This window comes from Lontra canadensis, unplaced genomic scaffold, assembly GCF_010015895.1.
Source record: "Lontra canadensis isolate GAN:19392208 unplaced genomic scaffold, GSC_riverotter_1.0 scaffold2, whole genome shotgun sequence".
NCBI lineage: Eukaryota > Metazoa > Chordata > Mammalia > Carnivora > Mustelidae > Lontra > Lontra canadensis.
In genome coordinates, this window is record NW_022630996.1 from 10986499 (window position 1) to 11000693 (window position 14195).

Here is a 14195-nt window from a genome sequence, read left to right on the forward strand (position 1 = left end):
TGTTTTTTTCCTCACATGAGAACACAGTCATTGTTAAGAAGCCTCTGTTTCTTACCTGAAACTATTCTCCGTGTGTTTAAGTTTGTGCGTCATGAATTCTCCATTCTGTGACTTCACTTCTGTAAATCCCTTCTTTCCATCCAAGAAGCTCTTCACTTCTTTGGGCTCTTTGTCCTTTTTAATCTTCTCATCTTTGATCTAACCAACAGTACACATCAGGAAGAAACATAATGATAAAAGTCCCATTAGGTTTTGGTTGGTATCACCAAATAAGACCCAGAATTATTAAGAAGCCAGGAAACTCAGAAGTAAAACAAACCACTGGAGAATGATGTGGTAGAGCTGGGGTCAGAGGAAATTCTTAGAGCATGAGCTATGGTCCTCCAGCCTCTGTGCAGAGACCTAGATCACAATTTTAGGAAACCAAGATCATCCCTGATTTCACTGGGGTTTTGTTTTTAAGAGCAGTGGAGGTGTTACTGTTTGGAAACTATTATTTTCTGGGAATTCCATGTAAGAGTAGATCTTTGTAGTTCTCACTGAAAAGAGTGATCATTAGTGTGGCAGTGATGGGAGAATGGCCTGGTTGGTTGGACAGGTTTTTTTTTCTTGGATGAAGACTCTTAGAAAAGGACACAAATGTGTTGAGGAGGGAAAAAGGAAACCTACCAGATCTGCCAAGCCAATTTTGGCATTTGGCAGAGGTAGCCCACCCTTGTACTTTAATCAAATGAGTAACTAGGGTCCTGAGGACTGAAGACATAATAACCCTACCTTAGGGGAGATGACACAGACCTGTGGGACCATGTTGGTAGTCATCTAAACCACTACATTTCTAATGCAACAGGAAACCGAAGTGATTTTGTGATTGTTGGGGAGACAGAGGAAGGTGATATATGGAAAGTGGGTGTTAGCTTTAATTTTTGTGAGTTTTGTGTTACAAGGTCCTTACAGTAAATGAGACATATTATTTCAAAACAAAGTGAATCTACATAGCTTGTTAGGGGGTTGAGATTACCTATATCAGCTCACCTATTCCTAAGCCATGAGTGTGAAAACAGGAGAGGTTCATATTGCTCTTTTTCATTATTGCTCTTTTCAAGACAACCAGGGACAAGACACTAATGTTCTGGAGCAAGCAACAGAGGAAGTGTAGGCATAAGAACTTGGGCCTTCAGGAGACGCCCAAGATGGCCTCCCCTTATCTGATCTCACCTTTTCCCAGCTATTCCTCTGATACCCTCTGAACACTTACTCCTGAAGTGCAGTTCTTACTAAGCCAGTACTTTTATTTCTCTTCACTGATGAGCCTTGAGTAGTTCTTTGCCTGACGGCCTTCTTTGGATGTTATTTGATTCAATTACCACAGATTGACTATTCACTACCATGTGGCCCTTAGTTAAGACTTCAGTCTTCCTCCAAGGCTATCCCTTGGACATGCTGAAAAAGGGGGCTGTTCCTCTGCCATTCTCTGTGAGAGCTTTGGCTGGAAGTTAGGAAAGCTGAGTGTTTGCTCCAGCGCTGTCAGCATACTAGCTAAAATGAAGTCACCTGATTTCTCTGGGAGGTTGGCTCTACATACATTAAGAACAGAGGTTGGACCAGAGGATTCCTTCCTCATCCTTTATCCTGTCATTTCCCTCTTGGCTCCTGATTTGTTGTGAAAGGCTAGAGAGAAGAGAGGGAAGCTCTGGGCTGTACTACAGCTTGACTGCAGCTCCCTGGTGGCGGTTCTTGCCCCACAGAAAATCTGTGTTCTCCGGGCGGGCAGGAGCAGACATTGCCTGTTCTCGTCCTGACCTTCATTGCTGGATATTATCCCAGATACCAGGGACTGGAGTTTATATCCTGGTTAAGAAGTATCTGGGGATGCAAATTTGGGTCCTGTTTCAGGAATCCACAAAACACATTCTGAGTCAAATCTCATGGTTTTAGGAGCACTATGCAAAGAGCAATTACCTTTAACTCATTTCTCCTATTTTGGGGTCAGAGATATTTCCAATCTCCCAAAATGCATTATCTGACTTATTGACCAAAAATGTGTATAAAGTAGATTTGTAAAACAATACATGTCTAAGAGAAGAAAAATCCCCCTCCCCCCTTTTCCAGCTCTGCCTTTATTGGCAAAGTCTATAAGGGATGGATTCTCTTTGGAAGACTTTCTCAGAAAAATTCCCAATGATGGGGCGCCTGGGTGGCTCAGTGAGTTAAAGCCTCTGCCTTGGGCTTAGGTCCTGGTCTAAGGGTCCTGGGATCAAGCCCCACATCGGGCTCTCTGCTCAGCGGGGAGCCTGCTTCCTCCTCTCTCTCTGCCTGCCTCTCTGCCTACTTGTGATCTCTGTCAAATGAATTTTAAAAAATCTATTAAAAAAATTCCCAATGAAATAATGATTTGAGTTTGCAAATAGTTTTCTCTTTCTGGGAAATAAATAAATAAATAAATAAATTCCAATGTGCCTTTAAATCTTAAGGAGCATAGTGGAATAGATTAGATAGATTCAACCTCAACTCATGAAATTCTGAAGGAAAAGCATTTGATCTGCTAGGTCAGAATGTTACCATGAAGAAAATCTGTGTCGATGGGTTCATAAGTATCCTGAAGAGTTAACGTGCTTCACATTCAGATAATATTAGCATATGAGACGCCCTGGTCAAATGAGACATTTGGGTAAAACTCTGGATATTTGGGATATCCAATGGGCTAACAACACATGGGTGTATGGGAATTCAAGTGACATGTCCTGGTGCCAGAGAGGCCCTCAAAAGGTCAAGTGCACAAGTCAAAAATACTGAGCTGTCAGTCTCTGCAGAATGATGTTTTGCATTATTTGGTTTCAGGAGAGTGACAAGAACTGATGCAAGTTACATTCCACATTAGGTCTGACACATCTGTTAGACTCAGAAGGCTCACTTCCTTTTCTGGGTCCAATGTCTGCCACATTGATGTCTTTGCTACTGCAAGTTTGGTCTGTGAACAACATGGACCTCAGTGGTAAGCTCGGACTCCACCCCAGACCCACTGAGTCAGATTTTGCATTTTGTAAGATTCCAGGTAATTTATAAGCATGGCCATGTTTGGGAAACTTTGGTACATGATAGGAATATCAGTTTGAGTATTATATGAATGACTCTGCTGGACACAAGTTTTCTGTTAGAGGCCAGGAAGAAAAAACCAACCAAACAAACAAACAAAAAAACAATTTGGGGGTGAAGAATGAAAAAGAGGCATTTTATAATTGGGGAGGAGAAAAAGAAAGCTAAGTTTCAAGGTTGGTGATGTTCTGTGTTCCATCACCACAAACAGTTGAAACTGCAGGGCTGCAGGGGGAGAAAGACAGTTTTTTTCCCCCCGAGGATTTGGAGTGACTTCTGGAAATGTTTTCTCCAAGAAGTCTCACAGGATGTTTGTGTTTACCTGTGGTTGACTGATCCTGCTTAGCTCCTTGAAAGGAAAATTTTTTTTTTGGTTGTTTTTTAACAAAAAAGGGGGGAAAAAAGGAGGAAGGTGTTGAAATGGCTAAATCATGTAAAATATGATTCAAAGTTGTTTACATAAAGTAACCACACAACTAGCTGGAGGAGGGAAATCTAGTCATCCAACTAGTAATTTATGTATGCAATGTTAAAGCAGGGATGCCAGATTTTTTTCCTTCCTTCCTTTCTTTTTTTTTGAGCCTGGATTGAGTGGCTCATCTGGCCTTGTGTAAAAAATGGGCCAAAAGTTTTGGGATTCTAGAATGGGGTATAGAGCAAACTGGGAAAGGGGCAGGTCTGAGATGGTTATACCACTAACACTGTTGGGACCGGGGCCCTCTCTGAAAAGAGGCAGAAGGATGATTTGGCTGACCCATCATGAGCCCTTTCTTGCTCAGGGGCACAATACATAGACATAGAATGTTTGTGTCATTAAAAACAAATCACATCTTAGGGAAGTCAATTACATTTTAAATACGGAATACAAACAGTACTCTTTCAGTTTCTCCTCCCCCACTGAGTTAGGACCTCATGCCCTCTTCCTTCTGTAAAGCTATCCACCATGAAACACCAGCTTTATCCAAGAGCCTAAGTGGGACATTTTTGTTTGAGTTTAGCTCCCAGTAACTTTCATTTTTTTGCAGATGAATCTGTAGGTGTTTTTCCGCTATGAAATGAGAATAGTGCTTCCCAAAAATATTCAACCATTTCCTTGGCTGCCTCATTTGAACCAAATTCAGCTTTCTAGTTCTCAGCCTCAATGATTCCACCTTCCTTTAAATGGGTGGTGTCTGCATTCAGTATTGACTCCCAAACCCCCTCTAAGTTCCATTAGAAATAGGAAGGTATGTACATCTTAACCAAAATAAACAGAACATGATCTAGGGGTTCTTAACCTTTTTTCTGTGAATCTTATGAAAAAGCATTTAAGAAAATAACCATCTCCCTGCTGAACCTGGTTTACCTAATTTCCTAACTACGGATTTTTCTGTTTCTTAATATGTGCCACAATGGGCAGACAAGTGCAGCAGAAGTCGATCTGAGCTGATACTCAATAGCTCTGATTCAGTCCCATGTGCAAAGTAATCCAAATCTCCCTATCTTCGATAATTTAGTTTTACCACATTTAAGCACTTTGAACTTACGAGATACTGCTACAATTTTTAGGATTACTTGGGGCTGACACGAGGCCAGGCTGTCTGATGTGGCATTTTGATCACGTGGGGCGTGATGACATTCTCTGGACAGCGGCCCTGCCCCCACTGACTCGCTCACTTACCTACAAACACCCCGGCACCAGCTCCTGTGTGTGCCTCAGAAATGCAATGCAGAACATTTTGCCAAACTTTTCTTTTGAAAATCAAATACCATCTTCAGCTCATCGAATTTTCTACTGAGATGGGGGCGGGTAGTGTTTTTCCTTTGGAAAGTTAGATCATTAATCAAAGCCAGTTGAAAATACTCCACAAGTAAAATGCAAGTAGGATAGTTCAAGGAGAAAAAAAGAGCACTTAGAAGAGCAGAAAGCGGGAAAAATGGATCCGATCAGTGTTTTTCAAGATTTCTGTGACCCACAGCCAGAAGGACAATTTCTGTCACAATGTAGTACTGCTTACGATATCTGATATCTTCTATTTATTTGGTTTCGTGTCTTAAAATGTCATTGACATATTTAACTACTTTTGAGATGCTTTAAGTTGATTTCACCATTCAGTGAATCATGAAGGTCAAATCTTGGCTTGAAAAACACTGGATTAGAGGTTACAATTTTGAGATCAGCAGACCTGAAAAGTCATGGAATACTCTCTCTGTTGCTTTATGTTTAGGTTACTTCTCAGTAATATTTACCTCTTTTTTGAAGGTAGGCTTGTCTTCTTGGGATTTTTCTCTTTTAACTTGTGCTTTGGCCCCCTTTTCTTCTTCCTTTTTATTTTCAAGAGTGGCAAGGTCACTTGTTTAAAAGAAGCCCTTTCTAGCTTACAAGAGTGAGAGGGTGCTCAGGTCACTTTGCATGTGGCTCAGGACTTTGCTGACTCAGTGCTCACATAGCCCTGGGTGCCAGTGATTCTGAACAGCAATGTGGGATAGTTTCTTTCCACCAAAACTGTTTCTCACGTGCCTGCCATTGTGCTCCCTGAAACCTGGCGTGATGTCATGGTCCTTTGTGCATGTTTGCAAACCTTGTGTGTGGTTTGGTGCATTTTGTACCCAAATGTAGCTGTGCTCATGAGCCCCATGTAACAAGCAAGAGTGAAAGACAACTTCAGCACAATGCAGACTCAGTGATAAGAATTCTCTCTGCAAATGAGAATATGCAAGCATCTTTCTTTCTCTCTTTTTTTTGTGGAGGTAGGGATACAGGCAGTGGTTAGCTAGAATGCTTTTAATGCAGGCTTGCAGACAGAAAAAAAAGTCTTTCACAGCTTGCAAACACCTCCTCCCGCCATTTCCACCCTTCTCAGGCTACATGAATTTATTTATGTCATCCCAACGATAAAAGCAGCAAAATGCATGCTCTTAATTACCAGTTAGTTTTAAACTGATGCCACCCCAGATGAATGGCTTCTGCAAGTCTGCATTAAGCTCAGGTCTACATGATGGCAAATCGTGGTTCTGACATACTTAATGAAAGGTCCAAACCGGCTTCTTTCCCTCCTTTATTACCAGGTGATTTCAAGGGGGTTATTTTTGCCTTCTTAAGATGCAATTTCTGACCATGATTCTTTATGTCATTTTCCTACCCCACCTTTTATAATTTTTAATTAAATGGTAAACATATGCATAAGGGGAGGAGTTACGGTCCTCTTGCCTCATGTAGACCTATGGCTAGAGGTAAATTGTTAAAAGGAAAGAACTGAGATTCAGGACCAGAATTGTAAGTCAACACAGCACTGCCATGCTTATCATCTTTGGGTTAATTCATTTTTCTGGTATTCATAACAAGCAAGCACAGAGCAATTAATCTCTCTCTGGCTGTCCTAGGAAATTGGGTTGATTGAATATTTAGCCATCGACTGACTGCTTCATGCTTGCATATTGCTATGGCCGGAAAAAATGAACAGCCTGCCGACTGAGCAAGCATGTGGGGTTGCAGGAATGTGCCTCGGCCCCAAGTCTGATGTGCATTACATTTCTCCAAAGTCACAGGCATCACACGTTTGGTGCAAGATGTTTACTGTACCTGTTTCTTTTGCACAGCTGTCTGAAGTTTATCTTCTTGTACTTTCTTTTCATTTACCCGTTTCCCTTCCATTTTCTCCTCTACCTTTTCCCGTGTGTGCTTTTTCTCTTGCATTTCACTTCTGTTCTCTTCTAGCTGCCGGAGCTTCTGCTCTTGTATCTTAGCTTTCTCCTCTTCCTCTGCCTTTGCCCGCTGCCTCTCCTCCGCTGCTCTGCTCTCTCGCTCAGCCCTCTCCCTCTCAGCCGCCTCCCTCTTTTCTCTCTCCTGCGCAGCTGCTCGCTCTTCTGCTTCCAGTCTTGCTTGCTCCTCTGCTACTCTCTGCTCTTGCTCAGCTTTAATTCTGTCCCTTTCCTCCGCTTCCATCCTGTCCCTGTCTGCCTCAGCTTGCTCCCTCCCTTCTGTCTCCAGGCTGCCATTGTGGGCGGCCTCGTCTGCACCCCGTTCCCGCTCCTCCTCTGTTCTAGGCTCTTCTGCACTGAGCTGCCCCGTTTCCAACGGCGGGACCGCTGTGTCTGTTGTTCCGCGTGGTACGGTCACCTCTACCTGATTTTCTTCCCGGCTCCCTTGCTTCGGCTTCTCTTCCTCCTCTTCCTCCTCTTCTTTTTCTTCCTGCTTTTTCTCCTCAGCGTCCCTCCAGTCGTTCTTCTGATAGGACTTGGTGACGATTTCCGTCTCCTCTATCTCGTATCTTTCCTGGCGACGCTCACTCTTTTCTTCCTTCTCGGCGGCCTCGCTGTCGGCCGCGCTGTTCTCCATCCTCCTGCTGGGCAGCGACAGGCCCGCGTCCGTGACCGTGGGGTCGAACTCCTTCTGCCGCTCCAGGGCTTCCTGCAAGCGTTTCTGGCGTCTTTCCTCCCGCCGGGCCAGACGCTCCAGGAGCGCAGCCTCGTCGTCGCCCTCCAGCTGCGTGTGTGCGGTGCTTGTCTTGACCTCCTCGTCGGCCACACTGGACAACAGAAACGACACCAAAGACAGCCTGCTGATTAATGGGTCAGCGGGATCCGCGCGGCCTGATGCGTGCCAGGGCGAGGCTCACGGTCCCGTGTGTACCAAGGGGACGCCCCACCCCTGGTACCCATTTTTCTGGTGGCACTGGCCTGCCTAGTGGTCAGTAGACCGTGCACGCAGGCCTCTGCCCTGGGCCTTTCTCCCGCCACCGGCATCTACTCTTCCTGCCGGAAGTGCTTTCGGAATCGGGGCAGCCGTCAGACAAAATGGAGGAGGCTCAGTGTATAAATACCTCGGCTCCCCTTGCCTTTTGCGGTAGATAACTGGGGTGCCTGCCCCGCCCTGGATCTCAGAGTCTCCCGGTGGAGGTAAGCTCTGGATCCCATGAAACCTTTATTTGGTTGCTCTCCCTTCCTCGGTTCACGGTCCCACACTGTGACTGGTGTCTCTTGGGATTGGTTCCCAAATGAATGACTTGGGCTTAAATCTTTTGTGTTCCAGAAACTGCTTCTTGGGCAACTCAAACTAAGACAAGGACGAAACTGAGAAAAGAGTTCCTCTAGTATCATACAGTATTTTCACCTGTCGCCAAGTCACCTAGAAATCCTGAGCTGGATCTGTGGGGTGCAAGGCATGTGGAAAGGAAGCAAGTGTACATCATAGAGTGGTGATGCCGTACTTATGCCAGTGAGCCCCGTGGTCCAGGCGTCTAACCATCCGTCACAAGTCATGCCCCTCCCCTTCCGCAGTCCCAGGGAAGTCACAGCCAGTCAAGGAGTCTATTTCTAACCATTCCTTTTTTCTTGCATCTAGGTGGAGCCCTGTGTCCAGTAATTCCCAGTCGAGTGTGAGCAGAAGTGATGTGTCTAGACAGACAACTCCGAAGCAGAAGTGCAATCTTCACCATCTCTATCTCTGTTAAGTAGATCAGAAAACTTTAAAGCCCAGGAGTTGACAGAGTCACAAGAGGAAAGAAAGTAGGTGACCAGTTCTGTTTACTACTCAAAAATACCACACTAGACTCATTTGTGTTACTGTACCAAATTATTAAAATTTGGGGCTCATTGTTACACCCGCTGACGTTAACCTAATGCACACACCGCCTTTACTCTTTGTCAAGATTTCCATGAATAGAGGGTTTTTTGCCCTTCTCTGTGGTAGACAAAGAATAGTTAAATTTGATGTTTATTCAAAAAGAAAACAAAATATCTAAAAACCAAACTGTACCAAACCTATCACCTTACTCACTATTATAGCTCAAAGCCAGAGTATTTGGTCTCCACTGGCATGAAACAACCAGTCATGTGATACCAGAAACTGTGACCAGAGTTGGAAGAATGGTATTATAAAGTTTAGAAACTCCATCAAATTTCATAGTTCATACTGAACTGGGCCCTTTTGAAGTTCGAGTTCACTTAATTTTGGAAAAACACATCTCACATTTAACAATAAGAAATGGCAGAGTAAAGGCTAGATGTTAAGCTTCCTTGGCTTTAACTCTTGCTGTAGGACACTATCTCCCTGAATTAGACAAGTAAGTATTAAATTTCCCTAAAAATACAAATAGTTTAGAATTTAAGGGGAAACATCTACACGTAAGGAATCTGGATCAACTGAATACAAATAATTTTTAGAAGGTACCACAAATTCCAAAGTGTTAGCCAGATGAAAGTACTCGAGTAAAGAAACGAACAGATAGGGCCATCTTGGTGGCTCAATCAGTTAAGTGTCCGATTCTTGATTTTGGCCCAGGTCATGATCTCAGGGTTGTAACAAAGAGCCCTACTTTGGGTTCCGTGCTGAATGTGGAGCCTGCTTCTGATTCTCTCCCTCTGCAACCTTCTCCCACCACTGTTCACATGTGCACGTACTCTCTCTCTCTCTCAAAGCAATAAAAACCAGATTCTATTGGATCTTTCTTTGCCTATTTATAATCACAACGATTATCAGTAGAGTTGAGTACCATTTAGGGTCGTTCAGCCCCATGAAGGACACTTCTTGTGGATAATTAATATGTTAGAGATAAATTATATGCTCTCAGATCTGAATATGCTTTATTGAAGGAGCACCTGGGACTCAGTTGGTTAAATATCTGCCTTCCTCTCAGTCATGATCCCAGGGTCCTGAGATTGAGTCCTGAGTCAGACTCCATGCTCAGCAGGGAATCTGCTTCTCTCTCTCCCTCTGCTCCCCTTGACCTCATGCACTCTTTCTCTCTCAAATAAATAAATAAAGCCTTTAAAAAAAAAAAAGAATATGATATGCTTTACTGAAAAAGAATGTGTGAACCAATCAACAGCATGAAATAATTACTATTAATAAATGTGAAAAAAGAAGAGAAACCACGTAGAAGCAAGATCTAATAAAGCAAGAACACTACTAGTAACTTTTAAGCCACTGTTAATAACCAGATTCAGGAAAGGCCTCACAATGCCGTTTCAAAACTTTCTTTCCCTTCCTGTTCAACTCTAGAATAAAAAAGATCGTGAATGACTATGCAGACCTCTTCTGTAAGGCTCTGATAACATTTTCCTGATAATAGTTAAAATTAGGTGCTTATTATGTGCAAGGCACCATGGGTTTCATATGTAGTATAATCTCATTTAAATTTAACAACATTCCTGAGAGAGAGGTACAATTTTCATTTCCATTTAACTGAAGAAACACAGGGAAAGGCCAAATTCGAATTCAGAGACAGTAGTGAGCCCTAGAGAACATACCTATAACCTCTTTGCCATACCACCAAAAACAAGGTTTCTATGTCTCTACCTAACCAATAGGTTTCTTTATTGAATTAATCAGGTCAGACAGAATCTTCAAGACTTTTAGAAACCTGTGTACCCACTCATATTTAGGTTAAAGAGGCCAGAAACGTTTTCCTTCAATTTTTTTCTTGTTGGATTGACTTAAGGGAACTATCAACAATGCCCTCCCAACACACACAAAATAAAATAGGCTAAAACCAAAACCATACACAGAAGCTTCTGTCGTAGCTTCACATTTATTTAGCCCATCATTGTAAACAAAAATTATTTTTTTCTCCAACCCCACCCACAAATATTCTCATCTTTTTTATACCTTGCGGCATTAAGTGACATAGTGTGAGCTTATAAAAGCCCATTTTGAAGAAGTTGAACCGATTAGGAGTTTTCAACTGTCCTGATCACTACCAAAGCCTGTATAGGAAAAAATGTGCTAGTAAACTCATAAGCTTGTTTCAATAAATACATTACATTAAGCAGGATTCTGCACCTTGCTGAATACTGTAGTGATCAGAGAATACTGATGGGGGCTGTAGATCAGGAAAAATAAGACATCTGCCATTTACATCTACTTTAAAAATTCCAAATATTATTTGCTACTGGGAGAGGACCTATTGAGCTAATAAATCTTCGGTTCAAAACAGACGACGACACCCTAAAGAATGAATGTAAATAGTTTTCCTTACTTAAAGATGTAACCATCATAGTTAGTAAATAAAAAGATTACTAGACTGTAAAATAAAATAAAGCACTTCAAGTGGGATGTGTGCAGGGGATGGCAGAGGGGAAGAGAAGAAAGTAGTGGTGTCTGAATTTCTTTCTTTTTTTTTTTTTTAAAGATTTTATTTATTTATTTGATAGAGAGAGAGAGATCACAAGTAAGCAGAGAGGCAGGCAGAGAGAGAGGAGGAAGCAGGCTCCCTGCTGAGCAGACAGCCCGATGCGGGGCTCGATCCCAGGACCCTGGGATCATGACCTGAGCCGAAGGCAGAGGCTTAACCCACTGAGCCACCCAGGCGCCCCTGGTGTCTGAATTTCAATCAGTTTGACTGTCTTATCTGATTAGGGGCCTACAATGACCACAAAAATGACTGAGTAAGTTAGACAGAAAAAGAGGTGAGCCGGGCTGAGAAGGGAATGCTTTGCCCAGCACATTCCGTTCATCAGACAGGCTAAGAAGTAACGCAGAAGTTCTCCATTCTGGGAAGGACAATACCTGTTCTGGGCATTCACCTCCACCTGGTCAGTCACCTGCCCCAAGGATTCTTCCTCCTGCTTCTGCCGCAGCCTCTCCTGCCGGGCGCGGCGGCGCCGTTCACGGGCGGCCTCTTCCTCGTCGTCATCGTTCCTCTGGTAGGCGATCCTGCAACGTCACAAAGACAACCTCTTGAGCATGCCAGCCGCCAACCGTCTTCACCAGGATCTCTGCCAGATCAGCTCTGAGTCCTTTCCTGACCTCAACCACTGACTGAACCAGAGTTCTAAATGGATCGTTCCATTCCATAGAGACGTGATCTGCATAGTTTGCAAACTTCCGAGTATCTGAAAAGCATGAGTCCAATAGCTACACAGGACAATTTCCAGTGATCAAATAATAGCTTAACCCCCCCCCCCAAAAAAAAACACAAAAACAGGCTGTGCAGAGACTGTGGGTAAGCAAATTTAAATATCTTTACTAAACTACTTACTCGCATGTTAGGATTTAGAGGCAAGTTACCAAGCCAGGATTCTGGCATTAGTAAACCTAAATTGCTAATTAAAATGGAGAGTAGGATACCCTCTTTGCTTGGATTTTATTTTTTCCTTTCAGTTCCTGATCACTGGAGAGGGAAGATGTTACTGACAACTGATAGGAGGGTTTCCAAGTCAGTGTGGATCCCTGAAAGGCCCCCTTTTTTGCTCTAAAACCCATGTGTTAGGATTCTACCCCCACAGATTGGGCCCATCTTGGTAGCCCCCAGGTGTATATGTAGATAGAAACCCAAGAGCTGAGGCACGTAGGGGAAACACAGAGGGCTCTCTCTGTACACATAGATGGTATCGGGCTTTTGTAGTTTGTCTGAAGCAAATACCTATTTAGGAAAATTATACAATCACCATCACTGCATTATGTACATTTCCATTAATATTATTCCCAAATCAAGAATTGGAACTGGGGGTTGCCTGGGTGGCTCAGTGGGTTAAGCCGCTGCCTTCGGCTCAGGTCATGATCTCAGGGTCCTGGGATCGAGTCCCACATTGGGCTCTCTGCTTGGTGGGGAGCCTGCTTCCCCTTCTCTCTCTCTGCCTGCTTGTGATCTCTCTCTCTCTGTCAAATAAATTAATAAAATATTTTAAAAAATTGGAACTGGGTAACTACACATGTCCAAACTCAAGATAAAGCGATCTGCATGGTTACCCTGGCTACTTGTGAAGGAGGAACACATCTGAGATACAGAGTCCCAAGGAAGCAGGGCTAGGCCGGCCCAATGGGGCAATGGGTTGGGATGGAGCTGCAATACACAGTGGGCGGCTTGTCTTATCATATTACTTACACATCTACAAATAGATATCCAGATATATAAACATTTCATGCTTCTAATTCTTACATAATGACAAACCTAAAATAATTTCCAAATGAAAGAAAATAAAACAGCAGAACCATGTAATTTGTACCAACAATATGAACCTACTATAACTGATGATGGTTTGCTTATGTTAGATTACAGATGAGATAGACACAGACGAAATAAAGTGTCGGATCTATCTTTAGGCTTAGATCCGACACTTTATTTCGTCTGTGTCTATCTTTTGACTTCAAGAATACGAACACTATGAATGTTTTTCACCTATAAAAAACAAGACTAACAGTTCCAAAGTTTGGTTGGTTTGTTCTTTGTTGCTTCAGAAAATCTGACTTCATACTTACTAAAATCTGCTAGTGTGCAATACTCAAGTGTCAATGTAAGTAACTAAAATATGTCATAGTAATTCTGTGAAACTGACGGTTTATTTCTACAGATCTGGAAGAGAAGGGCGGTGTGATCTCGTTGGAGGAGGACTAGGTTATGACTCAGTAAACCTCGTTCCTAGAACTGCTCTCTTACTAGCTGGCAGCCCAGCCCTTTAACCTGAGTTAAAGTCCCTTGCCCCGGATATGTTATGGTATGGCGTTTCACAGTGCAATATTCTGTTGTTATTAGCAAAGTTCACTTGAAAAGCTGCTTTGTGAGGAAAGATGAGTTCAATTTTAGACATGTTGAATTTGAGGTGACAGCATGACATGAATCGAATGTTCCTTTCTAATTCAATCACACTGTAGTCTGCAATCAAAAGCCCTTCCCAGTGGTTTGGCTTTAGTCTTCAGATTCTTGGCCTAATGTTCCTTTGGCTTATTTCTCAGTAGACAGCTTTAACCACAGCAGGGAGAATGAGCCCTTCATGACTGCTTCCCAAGCTAATCAAACAGAAAGGTTTAATTCATTCTTCTATATCTCTGGATCAGCCGTGAGGTCTTGGCTACTACTTGGGGGCCTTTCTTTTCCAAAACAAGCAAGAGACCTAAAAGCTCCATCTGGGATATCCTATGCTAAAAACAACTCCCCCTGCCTTCCCCTAAATGGAATCTCACATGAAACCCTCAACTTCCCACTATACGTCATAGATCTGAGATATTGACTGCCCTCCACATCCCACCTACCCAACTAGATCTGCCATCTCTCTAGGCCAGGTCATACTCAACCCTTCTTCATCTTGGATTTCTCCTCGGAGGGGTGGGCTGACAACCAGACCACTCACTTCTGTCTCTCCTAACTCTTCTTGTTTGGTATTCTCCATTGGTAGCTCCTTGC

At 43.1% G+C, this 14195-nt stretch overlaps 1 protein-coding gene across 6 annotated transcripts in view; it reads right to left on the reverse strand.

Moving 5' to 3' along the window:
- Window positions 1-14195, reverse strand: part of CALD1 (caldesmon 1) — a 183085-nt gene that overhangs the window by 28292 nt on the left and 140598 nt on the right. For 4 of the 6 annotated variants that reach the window (XM_032868890.1, XM_032868899.1, XM_032868880.1 and 1 more), the window contains 4 exons: window positions 11582-11728; window positions 6656-7601; window positions 5323-5397; window positions 56-198 (listed from right to left, as the gene is read on the reverse strand). In XM_032868890.1, the coding sequence (XP_032724781.1) occupies window positions 56-198; window positions 5323-5397; window positions 6656-7601; window positions 11582-11728 (1311 nt within the window). The remainder of the gene's footprint in view (window positions 1-55; window positions 199-5322; window positions 5398-6655; window positions 7602-11581; window positions 11729-14195) is intronic. The other 2 variants (XM_032868918.1, XM_032868908.1) reach the window with 1 other exon arrangement.